Raw genomic sequence first — 25,437 nt, 5'->3', positions numbered from 1 at the left:
ATTGTATGACATCACGCCACATCATCGGCTGAGGACTGTGTGATGTCATCATATCTCCATATATGGAGACATAAGTTGCTCATGCCCAAATATGGGCTGGTGAGGTCAGACTTAGTGTGATGCGTAGGTTATCTCCATATATGGAGATTCAACTTCAATGAGTAACCATGGCAAACTGTCAACTGCCCGTATGTCTTGATAATTGGTAAAACAAACTTTTGGCCTATTTGTGGAGATAAGCGACCAACGGTCGCTTATCTCCCGATTAGGGAGTCTTACTGGTTACAATATAACTCGGTATCTGCAGTGGGTAGAGGTGGTCTCCCTACTCCTTCCTTTGAGGGATCTAGAACCCGGTGTTAGGTGGTTGACAACTAGTACTGCACAATAAGCACAATATCTCCCTTGGCCCTCTGGACAAGCGGGGATTGCCTGCTATGAGCGGTGAATGTTTGGTCCCTCGCCATGGTTCGAATCCTGGGTAGGTCATATAAGGGGCGGATTGCAGTTTTACAAAGAGCTTTACAACGGCATCAGCATCGGCAACATATCAAAATTATTCCTAACTTCTGTGCCCGGGGATATGTGCACAGGGGTGTGCACTGTGCACAGTATCTGAGGGATTGAATGTAGGAGTCTCAGAAGTAATGTTGGAGTGCCTGTTGGGCAGATCTTTATGCCCATACATGGTTGTTCCGTGTCCAGGCCAGCCTGTGATGTCAGTACTATAATGTGATGTCAGCATGCAGACAGACAGTAACAATGGAGGCAAAACTGTATAGTATCAGTGATATCAGCATGCAGACAGTCAGACTGACAGACATTCACTAAATTAATAGTTAGATATGTCTTGCGACGTCAATATGATGTTGCATTAACTGCCAGAGGCAAAACGTTGTCTACTCTGCCCTTGCCAACAATTCAGTGTTTTCATTGACCTTTGAAAACACAACATAAGCCAAAAGACAAATGTTAAATTGCTGCTCTGGGGGCATTTTGTCAATGCTGCTCTCAGAGCAGCATGAATGATATGCATAGACCAATGTTAAATTGCTGCTCTTAAGGTATGGGCGGTGTGGGCGTTGGATTTTCGTATGTTAAGACACGTCATTAGCAGTCAAATTGTTAATTAGGTGCACACCACAATGATGCATTGGTGGACAAATTGCTTGTGTTACCTACAGTAGGGAAGCATCGTGTTCCGGATGTAACAGCGCTTTGTACCATCCTCCACATGGGCAACAACTCCCACCAAGAACGTGTCAGAAGAGTGTTTAGGGTTGTCTAAGTGGGGTTGGCGAAAGGGCCTTTCTGTGTACTTACTTTACTTTATTTGTTTATTTAGACGGGACAATGCATATTAATGAACACTACATGAATGCAATGTAAATAAGCCGGAATTAGCAAGAATGCTAAATTTCATCCGTAGTCCCCACATGAAGACAAAACAATACATACCAACAAACAGTAACCCTACATTAGGAGAGGGCGCCTAAGAACATACATACAAATACTATTTTTCCTGAACCAAGAAAAAAAAAAAAAAAACAACACATTACTAACAGTACCCTACATTAAAAAAGGATAGTTAAAAATATACGTACATGGCATGAGCTGTACTCTTAGAACTATACATGGTCACAGGTTTGATTGTCAACTAACCATTTTTTTAGATTGAACTTGAAGGATGGAAATGACAAACAGTCTCTTATTGTTAGAGGTAGGTCATTCCAGATTGAACATCCCTGCACTGAAAGGGTGTTTTTTCCAAAAGCGGTTACCCGGTACGGTACTTCGCAATCCCCTCTAGTGATTGCTCTAGTATTGAGTCCTCTATCAGGCTTCCTTTTTATGAATTCCTTTAGGGGAGGTGGACATAGTGTGGAGTTTGCATGTTCTCCCAGTGTCTCCTAGGGTAGGTACCCTCACAAAAACATGCAGTAATCCTAGTCTCTATACTGCCTCGCTCTGGCCAGCCGGGGCGCCTGATGGAGGGGAAAGGAACTGGTTGGAATAACATGTTACTTCCACACGCTATGTCCAGCAGGGAAATCTCTCCCCTGTTAGGTGAAAAGAAGCGGCTTGAACTCCTCATGCATAGAAGGAAGCATGAGGTCAGTCCATTGTCTCGCCAGGTTGGCAGAGGGAGTGTAGATAAAAAAAAAGTGTGTTTAAGAACACCATTGAACCGTCACAGAGGAGGTGGCCATGAACTCTCGGCAGGGACCTTACGTAGCTACAGTCATTTACAGTATCAGTAGCACGCTGTCAGTCACCTAAGACTGATTCTGAATCTGATGTGTGCCTTCTTTTTTTCTTAATTAAATTAATCCAATTGAAAGTACAATTACTCATGCCACAGAGACTTGAATTCATGCATTTGTTTGTTTTTGTTGCGTTCCTAATTTGATGACCAACAGTGGTTCCCTATGGAGACATAAGAGCCTGCATGCTTTAATCCCTATGGAGACACAAAGAGTCTCCTCAAAGTATTGGCTTAGGAATGCGACAAAAAACAAAATCATTATAATAATAATAATATATTTTTTTAAATCCATGAATGAAAACTCTACATGGGGTGAGTAATCGATTAATTTTGGGGGGTGAACTATCCCTTTAAGATACAACATTTGTGCCAGTCTTTGAATATTTTTGACCCGATCCTATAAATGTCTTCTAAATCAGTGGTTCTCAAACCTTTTCATGTCAAGGACCCCCAAAATTACATGTATTTGGCCGCAGACCCCCATCTCAAAACATGTTGTTCCAGGGACCCCCCAGAAGCTAATATTTGAGTTACAAATGTTTGCTTTTAAAAAGATATATTCAAAGACTTGCAAAAATAAAAAAACACACAATTTAAAATAGCAGATCTACAAGCTTGCAGCACAGCACTCGGTACCATGCTGTGAGCTTGTATATCTGCTATTTTTCAATACTTAAAGCATTAAATAATTCTAGGCCTAACCTTGAACTTGACCTCAAGTGCCAGATGAAAACTATTGAAACTGCGCCAGGCGGAGGAGACACTTGCTGTTATGTTATGCAAGGCAGCATGGACGTGCAGACAGAGGCGTCAATTCACCGTTAGTCAGCCTTCTGATTGGTCCCTGAGACTCCCTGACTGGCCAACCAGAAACATACATTCACTTTTTGCAAGCGGGGGTGGAGTTCTGCAGTCGGAGAAAGTGGCAGCCGTCTTTCACCGGCTGTCCGCACTGCGGAGCACGGCCAGGCCGCTCGCGACCATAGCGTTTTGATCATTGTAATGAATAAGCTTCAACAAACTAGTTCACATGGACCTTATCAATGGTCTAAGAGTCACGATTGGGTACATATATTTTAAATGGGCAGAATTACGAAAAGCCAGCCTATTATGTGAGGAGAAACATTATAGTTCTGTCCTCTTCCTACCCAAGATGCAATGCGCTTCTCTTTCTATTTCTATTCTATCTCTGATCCAGAGGATTAAACTAATTAAAACATTTATTTTCGGGGGAAAACTACTGTTTTGCTATGTAATTACTGTACCTTTTTCTTCCCTTTTTATTAATATCACGTAGATGTGTTTTTTTTGGTACTTTATATAGCTGTAATGAGGCTATGAAGAAAAAAAAACCCATCCACTACCACTATAAAAGAATCTGCAAAGAGGATTCTGTCCCACTGGGATTAAACAAATTAAAACATATACTTTCGGGTAAACCCCCTGTTTTGCAATGTAACTACTGTACCTTTGTCTTCCCTTTTTATTAATATCACCTAGATGTTTTTCCTTTGGTACTTTATATAGCTGTAATGAGGCTATAAAAAAATAAAAAAATCCCATTCACTGCCACTATAAAAACAATCTGCCCAGGGTCAAATGTCCCATCATAGTAACAGGGCAGAATGGGGCGGGATTTGCAAAAGGGAGAATTGGGTATGGCAAGCTATGGCAGCTGCCATACCTTGGCTATAGGGGGAAATAATAAAATGTACTTTTCGGATGGTATATGTGCTCTTTGTATCATTGTTGTTTAATGCTCTTGTGTGTCGTGTTAGTGTCAGGTTTTTTTTTTTGGGTTGTTCTTTTTGTATGTTGTTGTACTTTCTTTTGTTTTGCTTGTTTTGTCTGTAGGTAGTCTGTTGTTGTCCTGTGTATGTTGTTTTGTATGTTTTTTTTGAAAAAATGAAAAACAAAATAAAAATATTGTTAAAAAAAAAGAAAAAAAGAAAAAGAAAAATGTACTTTTCACTGTGCCTGTTGCTAAGGTATGGCAACATGACTGGTGTCTTGCACACATGTGAGGGCGCGCGTGCAAGACACCAGTCATGTTGCCATACCTTAGCTTTTTTTTAACTGACGCCACTGCGTGCAGAGAATGTTAGAGAGGCTCAGAACACGTCGCAGAGCTTGGAGGTTGTCTATTTTCGGTATTGATGCTACACTAAGCTAAGCATAATCAAGGGAATACTGGAGATGTGGCGTATGGCATGTATTTCTACACAGAGAGGGCAATTCTTTCAACATAAGATGCTGAATTCAAGTTCAGGAGAGTTTGGACAAAGCAATTCTCTTGAATGCTGCCTTCATGTATGGCATGGTGAAAACAGCATACATGGTCTGGAGAGGGCACTTTTTACAGACGGGTAAAAGGGCTGGGCCTCAAGCCCCCTTTGATGTCTATGTGTGCACGTTCCTGCAAGGCAGCTATACTGGAATCACTAAGGCCTCCTTGATATTCAGGGTTGGGCCAGATTACTTTGAAATGCAGCCAGACTGAATAGTCTACACATTACAAGGCAATTTTTGTAATTAGTGTAGTCATTACTTTGGGTTTTGTATAATTACATCGTATCATAGCCTACTTTATACTACTTTTGTATTGTACTTTTTTTTAAACCCAGTCGGATTACTGCAAAGTGCAAACACAAATAAAATAAAACATACTCCCGCCTTTAAACAAACAATAATTAACTCACAGTGATGCACGTCTTTGATATAAAACACACAGCAGTACGCATATGCACACATGTATTGTTATGTTTGATCCTTTTAGCAGTGTCACTCTCTCTCTCTCTCTCTCACGCACGCACACGCACACACGCACGCACACACACACACACACACACACACACACACACACACACACACACACACACACACAAACACACACACACACACACACACACACACACACACACACACACACACTCTAATATGGAATTACATGATAATACGAAACTTAATAAGCCACCCGAAGATCCAACATTCCCCATATAAAACACTCCTCCACACTTCCATAATGTGGAGGTAAAGATGAGCATTCATATCTCATAAGATATGAGATCATACTGTATGAGTGTAGTATCCAGTAGGCCTAATAAATCAGGTCTGCACCCAGGATCGCAGTTTAAGTAAATGGTAAATGGATTGCACACAGGTAGCGCTATAAAATGTTGTTTTTTTCTTTCTTCACATTTACTCATTCACAAGCACATTCACAGGACACCCTGCATCGCACCAACCTGCTCATCTGGAGCAGTGGTTCTCAACCTGTGGTTCGGGACCCCCAGGGGGTTCCCCAAATTATTTTGGGGGTCCCCAGGTGATTGACATGATAATGTGCAACATTGTTTTCTCACTCAGCAGTAAACAAACTAACATAAAGTTTAAGTGTATAGAGGGTATCTGCACATTTCTAAAGTACCAATTTAGGGGCTTTTTAATACCTCTAAAATGACAGAAAAAGAATTGCAGACATTTTGAAAATAGCCGATCTACATGGAGATCTGCTATTTTCACACTAGAACCGTGTTATACAAAATTAACACCTAAACTCTCAGTTAAAATATGATTATTTTGGGGGTTGTGGCCTGAAAAGGTTGAGAACCACTGATCTGGAGCAGTTAGGGGTTCATCGTCTTGCTCAAGGACACTTCGACAAGAAGCTGGGAATTGAATCAGTAACCTTCCCTTTCAAAGCCCTACCTTCTGAGCCTACAATTGCACCCTCAGTCGACTGCAAATCCCTGGCAGAAAGGCACGGCAGTAGTGTCAAACTGTGTTTTTCTCCCTTTCTCTCCATGTCTCACTCTCTCTGTCTGTGTCTGATGTGTGCATGTGGTCACCTGTAGTTGACTAATTAATGTAAACTTGCCACTGTACGAACAGTGGTTGCATAACCTTTGGAATAAGCCACAACTAAACTATCTGCGTGCACGTGGACTGTGTGACATACAGTAGGTGCGCGGGGTATGTTGTCACGTTTATAAATGTATCTTGGCCTTATTCAGATGTGAGCTTTAACTGAATGGTCTCTCTCTCTCTCTCTCTCTCTCTCTTCTGCAGTCTGTGTGTGAGTCAATAGGGCTATGTGGAAGAGAAAGTTGCAATCTTTATAAATGTCACAGAAAAATAATATTGGTAGTGTAATATGTGATGCGCTGAAAAATTGTATTTTACCATGCATGGATTATCAAGTTAGACGTCTTGGCATTTCACTGTGAGGCCGGCTTATTGTGCCGTAACGACAGGAGTTGTTCAATATTGGTCAATGGAAAATAATTAGATACCACTAAGACTCCCTAATTGGGAGATAAGCGACCGTCAGGTCGCATACACAAACTTTAGAAGGCAATGGTAGCCAATCAGGAGGGAATATGGAAAATGGGACAGATCCATGTTGATGACATGACTTTAGAGATACTGTGTACCGCTTTGCGTGATTTTAGGCCAAAAGCTGTAGTGTCCAAAAATGTGTTTAGCAAAAATCAGCCTGATGGTGGCGCTAGAAGAGGGCCATGTGAGAAATGAGGGGTGGAGGTTGTGAGTTGCCATCCAAGGAGTGTGTGTGTGCAAAGTTTGGCATGGATAGGGGCAACGGTGCCGGAGATAAGAGTAGGGCAAAAGTGTGACGTGACTGACAGATGGACAGACAGACAGCCGGTTCAGACAAAATGTCAATGTTGTGCATCCTGTTTAGCTAAGATAGGTACAGTATTGTTTGCCTGATACCAGTAAGACTCCCTAATTGGGAGATAAGCGACCGCCACGTCGCATACACAAACTTGTTTGCCTGATATAAAACAGAACTGTCACTTCTCAATATTATTTCCATGTTCACTCTGACATTACCTCCACTCTAATCAATTTCCGCGTGGGAGGGCCCCGAACCAATCACTAGAGACCGCCTCATTATACCACGTCATTATAAGTAGACACTGATGCGTAGCCATGCCGAGTTGCCGACACAAAACTATCTCCCCTTGGAATAAATACTTTCAAAGCAGAGTGCTGTTCAGATTTCAACGTATAATTGGTGCTTTTACTCGATTTAGAACAGACTTGATAGCTCTGTCTTGTTATCCTTGGTTCCAGCGCGCAGCTTGACATTGTTTGACAAGAGCATTAGTCCCACCCAAGGTGCTGATTGGATAATCACTTCTTCAACAGAGAAGCCGCTGTTTCATGTCATGATTCCAGACCAGAACCAGTCAGCTCGGTGGAGGGAGTGGATCCACAGTGTTGGACTCGGGCACAGTACAGCCATAGTCATTTATTATTGAAGAGGGTGCCTCTTATTTCTTAGATTTTTATCCCACGATTTTGTAACCCATTTATCACCCGGTGCCAATTGCCTAAGCTGTAATCCTGGGCTCTGCTTTCCTTCTGCCAACCTGGGGACGGCCCCGAACTGAGCTCATGCTTCCTTCAGTGCATGAGGAGTGAGCAAGCCGCTTCTTATCACCTGACAGGGTGGAGCTTCCCCGGGTGGAAGGAACACATTATTCCAAACAGTTCCATTCCCCTCCATCAGGCACCCCGGCTGGCCAGGGGGAGGCAGTATAGAGACCAGGATTACTGCATGTTTTTGTGAGGGTATCTACCCTAGGAGACACAGGGAGAACATGCAAACGCCACACAGAAAGGCCCTTTTGCCAACCCCACCTATAGAGTGTGGGCATGATGACACAGAGCAAAGAACACGCCCACAGCGCCCCCCGGCGGGAATCGAACCCAGGACCTTCTAGCTGTGAGGCGACAGCGCTACCGACGAGAGGACTACATACTGTACTACACGTCTGACTTTGTTTATGTGCTGTTTTGGTCTTTTTTGAGCAAATCTGAATAAATCAATTCAAACAATACGGCAATACTTTTTCCGCTGCAATTTACAATGATTTGTTATAGTCAGATCTTTCTGTATTATGATGAGTGTTTCTTAGAAACGAAAAAAGAAATTGTGGGATCTCTCTTTTGTTTGTGAAAAGTCCCCGGGGGTTTACGGGGTCGGAAGGGGGGGGAGGGGGGTTGGGGCTCGTTGGCTGTGGTACCGTACAGCCCACCCACCCCCTTCCCCCACGTCCAATTGAAGTGAAACATACTGTTTGACTTCAATTAGGGGAGATGGAGAGAGAGAAAATGAGGAAAACAGGATACATAAATATAAAGATCAAAGAGGGGATTCGGAGGAAAGCAAGACAAACTACTTACAAATAGGAACAATTATATGGAGAGGAGAGGAAACATAAAGAACATACTGTTACAGTAAGTGTGGTGTTCTCTGGATCGCATGCAGTGCAGTGCACTGGCACAGAGCTGTGGACTCAACATGGAATACAATGACTGCTGCTTCACATAACCACATACACTGTACATACATACATACAGTACACATCCATAAACCAACAAACACACACACACACACAGTCTCTCTTGCACGTAAACAAATAATAATTAATATGCGCAGGTGTGGTTATTTTTGCGGTCTGTGTCACGCGACACCACAAGGCACGACACCACACCACACCACACACACACATACACAGGGGCGTCACAAGGGGGGGGAAGTGGGACTGAGTTACTAGGGCCCAAGGTGGAGGAGCCTTACTTATTTTATAGACTTTAGCTATTGAAAAATAGCAGATATACATGCGAGCTTGTAGAGCTTGTAGATCTGGTCCCTGGAACTAAATATTTTGAGATGGGGGTCCGTGACCAAATACATATAATTCTGGGGGTCCTTCAACATGAAAAGGTTTGAGCACCACTGACATAGAAACATAGGTTTTTCAAAAAACCTCAGAAGGATTTGAAATATTCAAAGACTCCAAAAATAGCAGATCTACAAGCTCGCAGTGTGAGCTTGTATATCTGCTATTTTTCAATAGTTAAAGCACAAAATATTTGGAAGTGAATCCTCGTACCCAGGGCCCAGAATTTGGTGACACCCCTGCACACACACACACACACACACACACACACACACACACACACACACACACACACACACACACACACACACACACACACACACACACACACACAGACAAACTTTTAATTCAGTCCCCTGGCTGGTGCCAAAACCACATTGTTATTTAATCTTTATCTGTTCCCATCTCTCTGGTCTTGATTAGACTGTCTCACCCCCCCCCCCCCCCCCCCCCCGCCGCCCGACTCTCCTTTTCCCCTTCTTTCCTCCTGTGCCTCTACTCTTCCCTCCTTTTTTCAATTCTTATATCTCTCTCTCTCTATCGCCCTGCCCTTCTCTATTCACTCTGTTCTCTGTTTGTGGGGCTGGAGTTGACCAGTTTTGGCTATACGGTATGTATAGAGCAGGGGTCTTCAACGTTTTCAGGCCAAGGACCCCTTAGTTGAGAGATAGATGAAGCAGGGACCCCCACAACCTTATCATAGATTCCATATAGTTTCATTGTTTGACAGCACAATCATTAGTGTATTTTGGAATCATGTCAATTTGTGTTTTCAGATATTTAACCACTTGAACCGTCAATACTTAATAAACTTGACCTTTCACTCTGTACTTTCCCCCTCTACACCAAACCTCTTTGCCGAACATAGCTAGGGACACTAGGGTTCAAGTGTTAATATAAAAAAGAAGAAAACAAGTTTCTATCACACAAAGATTTGGAGGACCCCCTGCTTTAACTCTGAGGACCCCCTGTTGAAGACCCTTGGTATAGAGGCTACATGTATGTCGTGGAGAAACCTTCTACATATATATGTCCAAAACCGTTACGGTTCAGGAAATGGAGAAGAGAACCAGAGTTCCTTCATATTATCTTATTAATTGTTATTTAGATGTAACCACTTTCAACCGGTCATAAAGACCTTTTCAATCATATCAAAATGTAAAAAGAAAAAAAAGCTAAAATACTACAGTAGCTCACAATGCTGAGCTTAAGCTGTTATTTTGGGGATTATTATTATTTTCTTTTTTTAGAAAATAACAAAAAATAAGCAGAATATGGAGAATAAATATGTTGCTGCCACTTGCTCATTACCACCTACTGTATGCCTCACTAAATATCACAACTCCAAAAGCAACACTTTTTTAAACTGTATACATGACGCTTTGTCCAAACGTACAAACTGTTGCAAAACACTCATAAACATACTTAAACACAACGGAAACAACATGGCTGGAATGACACAAAGAAGGAATAATGGAACGGGGGAGGCAGGGGAGTCAGCATGGAGAAAGATTAGAAATGTAACTTTGCATGCTTTTCTAGTGAAGCTGACCGGATAAGATCTGTTATATCCAAGTGTTGTTCTGCTGGTAACGATGGCAATCCTGACTGCGGTGTGTGCGGTGTGTGCGTGCGTGCATGCACACACACAAGCGCACGCATTTGTGCTTGTGCACGTGCCTGTGAGTGCGAGAACACATTCACTCATATTATATGCATGAAAGCGAGCGTAGGAGATTAAACAGATTAACCGTGAGCCATTCATGGCAGGTGAGCTTGAATTGACACACACACACACACACACACACACACACACACACACACACACACACACACACACACACACACACACACACACACACACACACACACACACACACACACACACACACACACACACTCTACAGAGGCAGAGATCAGTACACCTGTGGCACACTCCAAGCAGGCTGCCAGCCAAGTCTGCGCACACACACACACACACACACACACACACACACACACACACACACACACACACACACACACACACAGTGAAGATGGCCCTCCTGAGTGCCGTGGTGACAAGTTGTATACGAGAGCAAAGGCATTCCTCACTCCAGTGAGGCGCTGTGCTCTCTCCTCTCTGCTCCCAGGCCAAGTGATTAGAAGTCTCTAATCAGCAGAGGCTCTGAAAGGACAGTATCTAGCAGTGTTTCATCTCCCCTCTCCCTCCGTCGCACTCTCTCTCTCTCTCTTTCTCCTCTCAATGACAATGTGTCTAGATGATAAGTATTCAGAGTGTATCAGAGGGAGAGAATGGAGAGGCAGGGGGAGAGAGAGAGAGAGAGAGAGAGAGAGAGAGAGATATGTATGATGGTATGACCAGCAGCTTTCAACAGAGAGCATCATTGTCCTGGCAGACTGGGGAGTGACCTACAGGTGTGGCTTTACCCCAGCTGCACTGTTAGTCTGACATGATGTGTGTGTGTGTGTGTGTGTGTGTGTGTGCGTGCGTGCGTGCGTGCGTGTGTGTGTGTGTGTACGCACGTGTGCATGTGCGATAGTGTGCTGTGCACGTAATCAAAAGAACGTGTAAAATAAGAACTGAGTGAGTGAGTCAGTCAGTCAGTCAGTCAGTCAGCAAGCAAGTCAGTCAGTCAGTCAAGCCGCGCGCACACCAAATCAGTCGATTTTGTGTCTAGACGCATGGACCGCTTTTCTGTACGGCACGGGCTCTGGCGAGGAGGCGTATCTCTGGGGGCGTTGCTGTTTCGATCATTTCCCTGTTTCATTTCCCATAGTCACACACCTGCGGCACAGGAGGGCTGCTTTCACTGGCCGGACGGATCCGATGGTCGGACCAGATTTGAATGAAGTTGTTTGAGGTGAACCTTATTCAAATTAGATCTGTCCGGCAGATACGGAAAATTGAAGGAAGCCTCATTGTGCCGCTCTCGCCATGGGCCCATTGAAAATGAATGGATGTTTCAAATGACCTGTTCGGTGTGTGCGTACCCTCAGTCAGCCAGCCAGTCAGCGATTATTTGAGTGATAATTCTCGTCATGTAGACGTTCACGTGTAGACAGACGTTCAGACTGCCAGTCGGTTAGTAAATCAGCCAGTCAGCCAGTAAGACAGACAATCAGTCTGCCAGCGAGCCAGCCAGGCTGAGTAGACCAAATACTTGAAGGTGTTTGATGTGATTCCATAGAAACAGGCAGTGTACACTCAGCTTTTACAGACTATAACCATATCAGATAACGTTGCCCTGTGGGACAACTTAAGTGATGGTGTCAAACTGGGAATTTAACAAGGGGAGAGGATGAGCACATAAATCTTCCCTATAGAATCTATCCCTTCCAAAGGAACTTATTTATTTTTTACATTTCTTTTACCAAGACTGATGTCACTCTCCTCTCCAGTACCATTAGTTTTTACCAACTTGATCCCTATAGCGTCCGTATTCTGAGGCCAACATTCAGCGAAAATAGCACTGTGAACTTGTATAGATTATTATTTCTGGTTATTTCTGGCGAGGATATAGAGAAAAAACAGGAGGGGGCCTAGTATAGAGTCCTTGGGATCAACTAAGTATAGGGTTTAAGTACTAAGTTCCCCACTTCCCTGGCGAATACATGTACAGATGTATCTAAAATACAGATGATTAATCATTTGCATTAATTGATTTCAAAAAGCATATTTTTTTAGTGTAGGCAGGAATAGAGGGAGAGAAACAGAATGGGGAGACAAGGAAGGGCTCAGTCCTAGAACTGCAGTGTAGTTCCACACATGCACATCTAAGCCACGATGCCATAAAATCTTTCATTTTAGTTACATATGTACATGTATTCGCCAGGGGAGTGGGTAACGTAGTACTTAAAGCAACTATAGTCAACTTTTTCTTGAAAAACTTTGTTTATATCCCTCTTCTATTCTTTTATATGGATTGATAAGGGATGTAAACAAAGTCAGCCTGACAATGGCCAAAATGATTATTTTATCATTATTTTACGCTTTTTGTGGTCATTTTTGAATAGAAATACAAATATGAAAATATGAAGCTTAATCTTTTATACAATATTTTCGAAACATTATTTTTATTTTAGCGTATTTTTAGCGTTTTTATCGCAGTCCCCCATATTGAGTCATTTGATTCATGGACCCCCATTTCCAATGATTCTGTCCTAGGGACCTCTTATTATTACCATATTATGGAGGAAGACAGCACATATCTGTGCGGCTGGTTCAGACAGGGATCTCCAATTCTCCATGTATGGGCATAAAAGGGATGTACTATATACAGTACATGGATCTCCATATATGGGTAACTGGTCCGATATACATCACTGGCCAGATGGCATGTCGCCATGAGGCGTCTTACCAGTTATTAGTGTGGTTTATAGGCAACACACTATTGTTCTAGGTCTGAGGTTTTTTTTGCCAGAAAAGTGAACATGCTTTGCACAACAGAAACGTTTTTTTGGTCATGCTTCACACACTGTTGTCACATGCCATCACAATGTACCAGTAAGACACCTAAGGGAGAGGTCGCGCCATCTGTTTTGGCCATATGGATTATGTTATTGTGTTTCTCCTAACAGGGCATCATCTGGGATACAATCCCTTTTATGCCCATATATGGAGATCCCTGCTCTGAGTATCTGACATCACTAATCCCTGTTATGCCCATATATGGAGATCCCTAACAGAATCTCTTTTATGCCCATATATGGAGATCCCTGCTCTGAGTATCTGACATCACTGCAATGTCACCTGTGATGTCACAGTGATGTGTCAGGGGAATCACAGTGTCAGGCGTTACACGTATACATACATGTGACGGTTCTCATAGTAAACTTGCTCCCTACGGTCGCAATTAAACAGTAATAATATAAGACAGAATTCAGTTCCCAGTGGATTCCTCAGTGCAACCACACTTGCAATTTCCCAGAATTGCCTTTCTGGTTATTAGTGTGGTTGCCTGGAGGGCAACACACTATTGTTCTAGTGCAGCATTGTTCATCTTCATCTATTCCTGGCTCAACGTTTAGCCAATCAGGAAGCAGCATTCTCTGGGACGTCACCATTATAGAGTAAGTCCATTGAGTTCAATGGGGGAGAGGTGCTAGCTTGAGGATTGGTCAAGCTTCACATGACATTTTGGCTACCCAGACAATAAATGGGCAACCACACTAGTTAGCGTGGTTGGTTGCCCAACAGGGCAACACATTATAGTCCTGGGGAATCAATGGGAGTGGGAATCAGTAGGGAATCAATGGGAGTGGGAATCAGTAGGGAATCAATGGGAGTGGGAATCAGTAGGGAATCAATGGGAGTGGGAATCAATTGGTCGAGCTTCACATGACAGTTAGCTTACTGTAGAATATAGTTAGCAACCGTCAGCAACCACACTCGCAATTTCCAATTGCATCTTTCTAGTTGCCAGACCCATGAAATGGGTAGGCCTACATAAGCAAATGTCGGTCTGTCCGGGTTTTCTATATAAAGGGTATATATGATGATGACATGATGATGACATGCCTACAAAAGGCATGATGTCATAAATGATGATGACAGACAGGGGGTCTGGCACAACCAGGTTGACCTGGTCTAGTTATTATTATTACAACCAACCTAAATCCTATTAAAAAGGTTCTACAAGCCTGCAGACTGGCTATTTTTGAAACCTTTCGAAAATGTTTGCCTTTGACATGGCCAAAATAGGGATGCCAGGGTTAAAGTGGTTAAATCGAATTGCCTAAATGTCATAACTGTCCCTGATAAATAGGATTAAAGTGGTGATATTGTATAATGTAGTACTGTAAGAGTCATACATTTATTTTTTCTTTGTATTGTAACAATTTTCATGGGATTACAAAATCAGCGTAAATCACCATTGGAGCCCAAAGGAATGGTAGAATCCTAGCATGCCGGGAATACAGGCCCTGTCAACAACCACAACAACAATATTGCATGAAGCAATGAACAAATGATTCCATTTAACTCCGTTAACTCAACCCATTTGAGACACGCAATACTTAACACAACAGTAATACTGTAATACTAATACTTGGTGTGTTTGCAATGCGTGCTTAGAACATACAAGCAGGCCCACACAACCTCACTGACACTGCTACCCCCACTGACCTTGACTGGGTTATGAATGAACAGTAGGAGGAGGATTCACTGGTGTAAAAAAAAAAGGAGGAAAAAACATTACAAAGCTTAACATTCAAAGTTCAAACGTCACTACTTTGCAGAGATTTGCAAGAGAGAGAGAGAGAGAGGGCTCGTTGTTCTTAAAATCTTTCTTAAAAGACAAAAGAAAGAGAAGATGATGGGAGAGAGGAAGAGAGAGAGAGAGCAGGGAGGGGGGGGGGTTATCAACAGATCTGGTGTCTGTCTGTCGGACTGTCACACACCTTGCGGTGCTGAGCCCAACGGATTGTTTTATGATGACATATCCACAGTGCCTCCAGGGCCACCTGACATTCCTCACTCTGACCCTCCTCATATCTCTCCTCTCCTCCTCTCTCCTCTTCTCCACTCCTTCCTCCTCCTTTCCTCTCCTCTCCTCTCCTTCTTAGACACTTCTCTCACCTCTGTCTATTTCCCCCAGTCTCTCTTCCTCAGACTCACCCCTCTCATAACCTCTCCTTTCCTTTCCCTGGCTTTACTTAAAATTCTTCCCCCTAGAATGCTCTCTCTCTCTCTCTCTCTCTCTCTCTCTCTCTCTCTCCCCCTGTCTGTCTGTCTGTGTCTGTCTCTCTCTCTCTCTCTCTCTCTCTGTCTCTCTCTCTCTCTCTCTCTCTCTCTCCCCCCCCCCCCCCCATCTCTCTCTCTCCCTGTCTGTCTATCTGTATGTCTCTCTCTCCCTCCATCTCTCTCCATGAGCTGCAGATCAGCACCTCCTCACAGACCAGACACAGTGTAATCAGATCAGGACTTTTTACAAACTTTTTCAACCAGAGGCAGGGACCCCCGATTTCTCATCATTTACTCTCTCACTCTAAGAACCAGACTCAATAAAAAAAACTAATGGTTCTCTCACAAGGGCCTATGAGAAATAGAACTGTGGCACATTATGGATCCTGTCCAATATCAAAAAGTAATTAATAAAATAGAAAATGTATAATAATATTAATAATATTAATAATTTTGTATTTCTACCTGTAGGCCTAATTGCTGTTGTTAAATTAATCTGCTGGAAAATAGGCCTAATGACTTGTGAAAGCTAGGCCATTTCTAATCTTAAAGCACACTAAAAAGTGTGCTTTATTTCGTTTATTTTATCACAATATAGCCTATACCTTTTCATACATTTACCTCAGTGTGGTAGCCTACAACTGAATATCCCCCAATGTGGCCTGACTGAACCGAATAATTTGAACAGACAGAAAAATATTTGACAAACAAAAAAATGACAATGGCCATAACACATGGGTGAAAAGCCGGTAATGAAATAGAGATGTTGGTAAAAAGGTCTGGTCAAGCAATGTGGGAACGTTATTAAGCGGTGAGACAGTCACAGACAGGACACCGTCTGTACAACCAAGGAGCCTATTATTCATTCAATCTCTCATTTTCAACAACTGACACTTTTGACATTATGTGGACTGATATCCTCCAACACGTGGTAAACAAACACACATATAAAACCACACTGACTTACCACCAGAGTCCAATGATATTGACCGGGCAGAGCAAGATGAAGAACAGGGCGAGTTGGATTCGTGATAGTGGGATCGTCATGGTGAGCGTACAGCAAATCCTCCAGGGAGAGTCAGTCAGTGACTCACCAAAAAAGTTTTAAATTAACAAACCCGGACAGCGCCGAATGCGGTGGGGGTTCTTTGGTGTGAAAAAACATGGGACATCCGTAGTGTGTGGTGTTCTGTAACTGCACGGTCCAGCAGCACAACTCATAGGGCTCTCTGTCTGTCTGCAAGTGCGCAAGAACAAGGCAGTCACCGCAGCAGCGTCTCTTTCAGGCGCATCCTACTTGGTCAAGAGGTTACCAGACACAAATCTGTGACCCGAACGCGTCGCTTAACGACTTCATTGTCTTCATAGTAGGCTGTCTGTGTCGAGGAGCACGCCGCTGAATTTTGAAGCAGTCCCGAGAACTCCCGAGAGAGAGAGAGAGAGAGAGAGAGAGAGAAATAGAAGGTGACGCAAAAAAAGCGAGTAAACCCTCCTGACTGCAAAATACCCAAATTCCAAGAGCGCAGAGATTTCGATCTGGCAGTGAGGACACTTGGAGCCCCGCGGCTGATGGAATGAAGCCAGACTTTTGGGCAAAAAAAAAGAAGAAGAAGAAGAAAACGTGAAAACAATTCAAAGGCTCCACAGAGAGGAGCAGACCAACGTTCTGTATTAATGTTGACGTGCACTGACTGACTGCACGAAATCGTTTACAGGGGATGTTGCTCTACTGGCGCTGCGAGTTGCATGTCCAAAATACGCGCTCTCTGGGTTCACACCGGCCACAGGTAGTACAGGGGCGTCAAAACGCGCGCGTCTGTCTCGTCTGTAGGCTACTATACCTACAGTCACAGTCTGCGTCGAGAGAGTGATATTTTCCTTGGATCATAAGAGAGGGAGGAAAAATGCACTCATCTTCCACCTTTTGGGGTGACGTCGCTTCGGGCGAAGCGAAATCCTCGCTGTCACTCAGGGGAGGGAGAAAGAAACTGCAATTAGTTTTTTAGGAGAGGACCCTGGCTGGGAGCAGAAGAAAAGTGGGCTTTCAGGGGGTTGACGGCAAGTCAACACGCACGCGCGCACACACACACACACACACACACACACACACACACACACACACACACACACACACACACACACACACACACACACACACACAGTGCACGCACGCGGCGTGCGTGAGGGTTCACTCTGCCATGGTAGCTGTGTTTACGGTTAGAGCCGAAATCAGAGATTATGGAATGGGATGAGATCAGCACAGGTGTGTGATAACGCATATTGTGAGATGTGCCAATAGTCTATGGGGATGATAAGACAGGTATGCTGGAATGAAACACTGGATCCCTTTTCATCTGCTGTATTTCTGGCTACGGGCTTTGTTGTTGTCACCCAGGTTAATTTACATCCTTTTTATTCAGAGCTATAACATGGATGAAAAATGGGTTTAAGTTTGTTTTTCTTTTAATTTGATTAATGCCAGTTGTCTAAAATGTAGCCCAGACATAATGTCATTACATGTTGTACCCTTTCCGCACTATCCTTCTAGGAATTATTTGGGAAGATTGTGCAGCACTGATGTCAGTTGGGGAGACTCCTATTGTGTCTGCAGCCGCCCACCACCAATAAGGAAACCAAGCATCATCTCTCATGGTTGTTACAGGTGAAAAACACAAACAACAGGCCTGCACTGTTGCTAGGACGCATCCATTTGTGCACGTTTGTATGCATGCCATTGCATGTGCAACCATCATTGTGCATGCGTGTGTGCTGTGTGTGTGTGTGTGTGTGTGTGTGTGTGTGTGTGTGTGTGTGTGTGTGTAGCCTGGTGGGTAGTATTATTACCACCTATCTGGCCAAGGGCACATCCATTGAAATCCAACACCTCTGTTCTGCTGTCGCCCATAAAAGCTCTGACATCCCACTTCGTTCCTACACAGTGATGCAATCAATCACAACGGTAACACAAGGCAAAAGAACGCAGTCATGTTCCACTATAATCACGGAGGCATTCCGCTGGTTACATCCATTCTGAGATGCCTATTACTGTACACTCCAAATCCTCACCTTAGCCCTCACCAGCAGTAGCCACGCTCCTAAACCTAATCACTGTTAGGCCGCGGGCCCCTATACATACGCCAGTGGCAACACAAGTAGCACAAGGTCACAGAGTAGAATCCGTCAGTGGTGGTTCTCAAAGTGGGGTCCGGGTACATCCTAGGGGTCCTTGAGGTGAATCCTCAGCTAAATTAGGAACAGTTTAAACACTTAAGCCCTGTATTTTATATTTCGTCTATTCAAAAATCACTACAAGCTCACATTGCATGGCACAGAGCTTGTAGAACGCCTATTTTTGGAGGAATCCTGACAAACCTTTCCATATGGGTCAAAATCTGTCAGAAAAGCCTTTCAAATTGGGGTCAAATACATTTGAGGGATTTTGACGTGAAAATGTTTGAGAACGACTGTCTTCCAGGACCATACAGATCAGGTGGTCTGGCAAGTTCAGCCCATTGATAGCTGCCAACCATTTTCCATACTGTAGTTTGTCTGCCACTGGATTCCATTAATTTCAGTATGGTGCACTTGCTTGACATAGATAATCCAAACACACAAAATCTCACTGTGCCGCTATTCTTTGTCAAAGTTACGTTTTCATTGCATTTTAATTGCGACCGTCAGGGAGCAGTTTACTATGAAAACCTCCACCGGCCGTCCGTCCGTCCGTCACACGTCACACCTTTGCCCTGCTCATATCTCCGCATCAGTATGACATCACACCACATGTGTACACAAACCTTTGTGTACGTTGCTGTGGCAACAGTCTGTTGTTGCTGGTTTGTTAGTGTACGTTAGCAACCACCTTAGCAACCATGGTTTTACCCTAGCAACCAACTGTTTACCCTAGCAACCAACTGTTTACCATAGCAACCATGTTTTTTTACCCTAGCAACCAACTGTTTACCATAGCAACCAGATACGCAGAGCAGGGATCTCCATATATGGGCATAAACAGGTGACATCACACTGATGTCAGATACTCAGAGCAGGGATTTCTCCATAATATATGGGCATAAAAGGGATTCTGTTAGGGATCTCCATATATGGGCATAAAAGGGATTCAGTTAGGGATCTCCATATATGGGCATAAAAGGGATTCTGTTAGGGATCTCCATATATGGGCATAAAAGGGATTCTGTTAGCTGTTAGTGATCTCCATATATGGGCATAAAAGGGATGCTGTTAGGGATCTCCATATATGGGCATAAAAGGGATTCTGTTAGGGATCTCCATATATGGGCATGAAAGGGATTCTGTTAGGGATCTCCATATATGGGCATAAAAGGGATGGTATCCCAGATGATGCCCTGTTAGGAGATCCACACTAACAGAATCCATATATGGTCCTACCGACAGCTGCTATAAGCCAACCCTGGCGATAAGGTCTGAGTCGAAGAAATGCTTCTTTCCTGGCAAGAATTGCCCCTTTATACTGTAGGGCTCGTTTGTGTATTGTATGACATCACGCCACATCATCGGCTGAGGACTGTGTGATGTCATCATATCTCCATATATGGATACATAAGTTGCTCATGCCCAAATATGGGCTGGTGAGGTCAGACTTAGTGTGATGCGTAGGTTATCTCCATATATGGAGATTCAACTTCAATGAGTAACCATGGCAAACTGTCAACTGCCCGTATGTCTTGATAATTGGTAAAACAAACTTTTGGCCTATTTGTGGAGATAAGCGACCAACGGTCGCTTATCTCCCGATTAGGGAGTCTTACTGGTAGCTAAATTTCTATGTGCTGATTAATTTGAAATGTTGAGTTATTTCATGTGGAAATTGCAATTTTAAACAAAAGAATTTGTACCAATATTGTAATTTCCACTGGACAAATGGTCTATGTTATACGTACAGTATAATTATGATATATGGACAAAGCTGTGAATAGAGTGTGTTTTCTTACGGTATTCAAAGCTTGTGAATGAGACAAATGAATTGGCTTTTTACCATGTGGCTGTAGTCCAGTACTGTATGTATGTATGTACAGTATGTATGTGTGCCTTCAAATCACAGCTCATTCTACGAGCATGACATTGCAAAACAGGAGCACCTCCAACCACAAAATCCTGCAGTGAAATAAAAGTCAAACTTAAGAAGAGCATGAACGTTCTGTCATAGTTGAACATCTATGCTTGTGCAATTTAAAAAAAGGCTTTCGTTGAATCTCTTTGTTATGCCAACACTGTTCTTGTGAATAAGTAAGATAAGGTCGCTATTTCCACTTGGCCAAATGAGAGAGACCGTGATCACACAAGTCTACTGTATACATGCCCACAAACCGACTGTTTCTCAATGCCGGGAAGTACTGTGCTTCATATTACTATTCATCACCATATTATTTTTTCACAATACTGTATTGATTATCCAGAGTCCTCGTATCAATATGTATCCGGGACTCGATGTTCTCCAGCACTAAGGCCACAGACATTTGTCTCTGTTTATCTGTTGTTCGTGCACGTTGCCATAACCCAGGGGGTTAAAGTGAGAACACAGAGGCCCAAAATGGCAATCACAAGTTCACAACACACTTGATCCATGCAGCGTTTACAAAAACAATATAACAAGAAAAATACATTGATAGCATATCGGGAAATACTGTCACATATTTACTGTGTACTGTCACCCCGCAGGGGTCCAAAGTGAGAACACAGAGTCCCCAAATGGCAATCACTACACACTTGATCCTTGCAGCATTTACAAAAACAATATAACAAGAAAAATGCATTAATAACATATCGGGAAATACTGTCACATATTTACTATGCACTGTCACGCACTTGTGTTTTATTTTATCTGAACGTACTCGTGTTTACCTTCTTGTAACCTCATTGTTTTTAATCTATCAATTTCACAAAAGCCCTTCATACTTGCATTGGTGTTCTCAGCCTGTCTATGTATACTCATATATCAAATAAACCATAATTAAATACATATAATTGTTTCCATCACTGGGAGGGACAGCCCCTGCAACTGCTTATATCCCATAACCCACAGGGACTACGCCGTATTTGCTACCTAGTCGGTGGTCTAACAACAGCTGGGACACGGCTGATTGAGTATGACAATTTCAGGCTAAATATATGCTTTCAAAGGGGGTATGCCGCTTGTACAAATATTATCATACACAGCCGCTTCATACACACAATGCACACCTATTTACTATTTACTATCGATAGCTGAAGTTTGGACAAGGCCACGCTGTTTACTAAACTCTACAATTAGTTAACTATTTATTTATTATTTTCCATACAATTCAACATTTCTGTAACTTTTTGGCTTGTCATTTTTCTTTGCCTGCAGAATTTTACCCATTCATGTTTTCCACGTGCACTGAAACCTTTAACTTTTGCTGTGTTGTGTTGAGAAAACATGTCTCATGTATAATACTCAATCAAAATTATACATGTATAACACTCAATCAAATGATGTTGCGAGCGTGGCCAAAAATACTTGCAGCCACTCATCAACAAATAAATATCACTTTTGATCTTAATCAGATAATCAGTTTAAGATGAATGCTGGGCCTGATGTGGGCCAATAATAGGCCTAGTCTGGTTATGTTGTGGTCAGTGTATGTTTCCATCCAAACCCCGCTGTTATTCAGCTTCCAACAATAAACTTCAAAGATGAAATATGGGGCTCTCTCTCGTGCTCCAGGTGCGTTCAGGCTATCTCGGTTCAACCGCTGAGACTGCTTGGACGAGCCGAGCCGAGATGTTGAATTTATTTATGCCTACAATATTTCTTTTCTTTTTTTTAACGCTTTTTATCACTGGGAAATCTCTGTCTCGCGGCGCACGTGGATGAGAAAGTGTGTGTAGCAATGTAACAAAGCACCAAAGTCAAGTCCGCCATATTGATCCAATGTACACTTTAAGCGTCTCCATTTCAAGCATCCTTCTCAGTTACTTATCACAGTGGTTTTCAGAGTGGGGGCTGCCATGGGGTACCAGGGGGGGGGGGGGGCACATAACCAGAGGCCTGGCTATTATTGGCCTACATCAGGCCCAGCATTCATCTTAAACTGATTATCTTATTATGATCAAAAGCCATATTTGTGTCAAACGATGAAAAGGGCAATTATGAGAAATTATAAAGAGAACATTTTTAATTCAATTCATTCGATTATTGTGCCAGTGCGACCTGATGTCCCTATTTTGCTCATATCATAGTCAAAAATGTTTAAAAAGAAATGATCAAACGGTGAAAAAAGCCGATCTACAAGCTCACACCGTATCAAATCAAGACATATTTAACTAGAAAGATGCAATTCTGGGAAATTGCAAGTGTGGTTGCTGTGACGCGAGTCACACTTGCAAATGAATTCTGTCTTACCATTTAAATTTTCCCCATTCAAGTCAATGGGGGAACTTCATTCACTAATAAATTAATGGCCATATATGGAGATCTGTGTCAGTCCTTGTCCCTTGTATGCCCCTAGATGGAGATCCCTGATGTTATCAATATTAAGCCCATATCTTGGAATGCCCATATCATACTGGTTGAATCATATTTTCCCATTTGGCTTCCAAGTCAGTCTCATGTGTTCTTCCTGATGAAGCCGGTCGATTTGACATATGGCCCATGTGTGTGCCACCAAAACTGTGGGAGGAGTAGCGCGGCAAAATAACGTTTATCTGGAAAAATGGAAAGATGGATGGAAGAAGAAAGTCATACAAGTGCTATAGTCTGGTTGCTCTGTTAGGGCACTGGTTCTCAACCTTTTCAGGCCGCGACCCCCAACATAATCATATTTTAACTGGGGACCCCCCGCGTTGCGAGGCGTCGTGAGCATGTAGATCGGCTATTTTCACAATTTCTGCCTCTAATATTTGTCATTTTAGAGGTATCAAAAAGTCCTTAAATTGTCACTTTAGAAATTATTTGGGAACCCCCCCTGGGGGTCCCGACCCACAGGTTGAGAACCACTGTGTTAGGGCAACCACACTAACAATCGTGGTCCACAACCAGAGGTAATGGCTATTTTGGATCCAGCATAGAAAGTTTTGGGAATCCCTGACATATCGCATTGTTCTCTTTCATGCATTGTACAGGCTATCTTTCTCTCTTTCTCTCTCCTTGACCGCATTTGTTGTTTGGAAGCAAACAGAAGTGTCAAATTAGTTAGCATTAAAGCGCATTAAACACATACCAAGCTTTTTTCTTTCTCTGCTTTCAGGGAAATCTCAATTCCTCAGAGGGTTAGAATGATCTGATAATGCTATAATTATGTGAACTGTACGGCAGCGTTCGTAACAAAGTTAGAAAAGTTATGAAAATTGAGTTATCACTGCCGATCTATATATAACTGGAGCATAGTTGTGAACATGACCACCAGAACACAACAACTCTTTGTACTACTATTCGCTCACTCTCTGTCTCTGTCTCTCTCTCTCTCTCTCTCTCTCCCCCCCAGTGGTGTAAAGTAACTAAGTACATTCACTTAAGTGAGGTATTTTGTACTTTACTTGAGTATTTCCAATTACTTTTACTTCTACTCACTACATCTCAGATCCAAATATTGTACCTTTACTCTGCTACATTTATTTGAAAACCTTAGTTACTAGTTACTTTGCAATATACATTATATTATAAAACATACATTAATCCACTTTAGCCCCATTTTATACCTTGGCTATTTGAAAATAGCCGATCTACAACCTTGTGACGCGTTGTGAGCTTGCAGATCTGCTATTTTCAAACATTTTGTACTTTTACTTTTGGTACATTTTGTTGCCAACGCTTTCATACTTTTACCCAAGTGCATTTTGAATTCCAGAGACTTTTACTTTTACGTATTTCCATATTGCAGTATTGATACTTTTACTTAAGTAAAGAATGGGAGTACTTTTTCCACCACTGCCCCCCCCCCCCCCCCCCCCCCCCCCCCCCCCCCTCCATCTCTATCCCTGGTTCTGTTCATTGGGCGAGCGTGTTTTTGTTAGGGAGGTCTGATTCTTCTTCATACTTGGCTGGGGCTTTATGGACAATAAAGATCTGATTTCAAAGTCCGGCAGGGTGTTGGTTGGGCCTGGGGGCCTTGGCTCACAGCTATAGCTGCCTGCTGGGAAGAGATACTCCACACACAGCCCCTATCCAGATGGCTATCAGCCTGAACACAGTAGATACATATTCTACTCTCAAACGTTTTCATGTCAAGCACCCCCAAATTGACATGTATTTGAAGCAGGGCTTGACATTAACTTTTTGAGGCACTTGTCCTTTGGACAAGTACATTTCCCATTCACTTGTCTGGGCACAAAAGTCGGGTAAAAGCCGGGTAAAAAATAGACATTTCACTGTCATTTCTTTCTTAAATAGTCCAGGCGTTTCGGGCAGTATTTTGATGGAATCGTGCACTTTATGAAAGAAGCATGAAATTTGGCACACAGTTAGAACATGCCATATGGAAAACTTTTGGCTATAGGGGCATCGCAGATTTGTCTTGGGAAACTTGTGGGAGCCAATCAAAGTATAGAGTAAAATAATACAAAAAATAAATATGCTTTAAGTAGCATGTGAGGGGTCAAACTAGATGTTTTTCGGGATTCTGAATCCAATGCAAACATTTGTTTTGCAAGAAAAACATTCCTTGGGCTAAAAACGGACCCCATAAAACTATGGTTTAGTGATCTCGCAGCCGTTTCTCGGAAAGGAATGTGTTTTGTGCAAAAAAAATGCTTAAATTGGATTCAGAATCCCG

General features: G+C 42.8%; 1 protein-coding gene across 1 annotated transcript in view; it reads right to left on the bottom strand.

Moving 5' to 3' along the window:
• Nucleotides 1-16,711, bottom strand: part of wnt6b (wingless-type MMTV integration site family, member 6b) — a gene marked incomplete at both ends in the record, with an annotated part of 57,278 nt that extends 40,567 nt beyond the window's left edge. Inside the window, one exon of the mRNA XM_080753241.1 lies at nucleotides 16,632-16,711. Within this exon, the coding sequence (XP_080609367.1) occupies nucleotides 16,632-16,711 (80 nt within the window). The remainder of the gene's footprint in view (nucleotides 1-16,631) is intronic.
• Nucleotides 16,712-25,437: the final 8,726 nt, after the last annotated feature.

The sequence above is a fragment of the Nannobrachium achirus genome (assembly GCF_963921795.1).
Source record: "Nannobrachium achirus genome assembly, chromosome: 22".
NCBI lineage: Eukaryota > Metazoa > Chordata > Actinopteri > Myctophiformes > Myctophidae > Nannobrachium > Nannobrachium achirus.
Note: the sequence above shows the minus strand (reverse complement) of the source record. Positions and strands in the feature narration are given on the sequence as shown.